Here is a 1,988-nt window from a genome sequence, read left to right on the forward strand (position 1 = left end):
TAGTAGTTGTTTTTATATCTGATTACTTTTTTTTACATTTATTTTAGTATGTTGTATTTCCCCTCATGGTTTGTTACATCAAGCAGCTGCTACTTCATGAAGTCAGTGAAGATGGTTTTCAGGAACTCTCATTTGTTCTGAGTGGTTTTCAATTACTCTGTTTCCTCGGAGGTGGTTAAACATTACTGAGATATTTTATTGCCCATCATCTTCCGCTCAACGTCAGTTTCCGATTGTGAGCCACTAATGTGCAGTTACTCCTGCTGTTATTATCAAACGTGTGTGTGTGTGTGTGTGTGTGTGTGTGTGTGTGTGTGTGTGTGTGTGTGTGTGTGTGTGTGTGTGTGTGTGTGTGTGTAGGTGAAGCTGGTGCAGCACACCTACTCCGCTCTGTTCGGCACCTTCCTGTGTAACAGTGGGAAGGAGCGTGAGGACCGGCACGTTCAGGAGCGGACCTGCAGCGTGTGGTCGCTGCTGAGGCCGGCCAATCGGACGCTGAGGAACATGCTGTACTCCTCACACTCTGAGATCGTACGTCCTCCATTACTGTCCTCCGTCACTGAGAAACAGTTCTGCTTTAAAGCTGGTTAAAACTCCAGAGACAGGATAGAATACGTTAAAGATGTTAAATAAATAGGGTAACATAGACTTCCATAAAAATTCTTCAATTGCTTTTTGGGAAAGTTGAGTCACGCAGTTCCTAAAGTCCTTTTATTGTCTGAAACTTTTGCTTTTATGTGGTTACTGGATTTGTTTGTGTTTGTTCTAGGTCTGTGAGGCAGGGTTTTTACACAAATATGACAAAAGAATGGTCATTAACAAACATTTTTCCACGACTTAGACTTCGTGCAACATGCAATATTGTTGACACAAAAAGAAAACTAAAAATACGCGCTTAAAAATGATAGTCTGTATTGTTGTTATTGTTAACTTACTGACTTGAGTACACAATAACAACAACAGTTCTTGGGAGTCAGAAACCAGCTGATGTTTTGAAGTTCTACTATTATTTGTATTTCCATAGTTAATGTTGTTGTTTCAGGTTCTGCACCCGGTGTGTCCCGTCCGTAACCTGATGCTGTGTTTTTATTTTTTATTGTTAACTTACTGAGTCAGCAGTTCTTGGGAGTCAGAAACCTGTTGATATGTTCATTAGCTAAAACTAGACAAAAGAGCTTCTCTTTGACTGAAATAAGACGTTTATTCATCACGTTTTCAACTCAAACTTACAAATGACAGGATGAAGTTGGTTTAACATCATAACATACTTTTCTATTATTATTTGTATTTCCCAAGTTAATAATGTTGTTGTTGTTTCAGGTTCTGCACCCGGTGTGTCACGTGCGTAACCTGATGCTCTGGACGGCCGTCTACCTGCCCAGCTCCTCCCCCACCACGCCCTCCGATGAGTCCTGCGCCCCCTACCCTGTCCCGGGGGGAAACCCCGAGGACGCTCCGCTGGGAAGGTGAGTCGGAAAACGCGTCTGTTTTCAATTCTAGTTTCTTTAATTTGAGATGTTATTCTTTATTTAACCCTTTACAGTCCTGGGCTAATTTGGCCGTTTTCCCATACTTTTGATTTGTCTTAATAAACCCCATTAAGAAGTGTTTAGCATGTCAATGTTTGGTATCTATTTTTTCAAGACAACCTCATCTATATAAGCTGATAGTTATCTTTTGCATTTTGACATACTACTATAGGAACATTTTGGACCCAAAATCGCCCAAAAAACGTCATAACAGATTTTGAAAGTGATATTATTTGTACTATGGGTAACACAAACATGCTCAACGAAACATTTTGAAAGCTGGAAATATATACCTGGGATGTCACTAAGTAGGGATGTCCCGATCACCTTTTTTTGCTCCCGATCCGATTCCGATCATTTGATTTTGACAATTTGCCGATACCGATTTTTCCCGATCCGATCTTTATGCAATGCATTAAGAGAAAAAAAAGAAAAAAAGCATTCAAGTTGTCCCTTAAG

General features: G+C 40.3%; 1 protein-coding gene across 1 annotated transcript in view; it reads left to right on the forward strand.

Moving 5' to 3' along the window:
• Positions 1-1,504, forward strand: part of LOC104956632 (myotubularin-related protein 3-like) — a 7,283-nt gene extending 5,779 nt beyond the window's left edge. Inside the window, exons 2-3 of the mRNA XM_010784145.1 lie at positions 361-531; positions 1,321-1,504. Coding sequence (XP_010782447.1) covers positions 361-531; positions 1,321-1,470 — 321 coding nt within the window. The 3' untranslated portion in view covers positions 1,471-1,504. The remainder of the gene's footprint in view (positions 1-360; positions 532-1,320) is intronic.
• Positions 1,505-1,988: the final 484 nt, after the last annotated feature.

Source organism: Notothenia coriiceps, unplaced genomic scaffold (assembly GCF_000735185.1).
Source record: "Notothenia coriiceps isolate Sejong01 unplaced genomic scaffold, NC01 NC01_scaffold00026195, whole genome shotgun sequence".
NCBI classification, from domain to species: domain Eukaryota; kingdom Metazoa; phylum Chordata; class Actinopteri; order Perciformes; family Nototheniidae; genus Notothenia; species Notothenia coriiceps.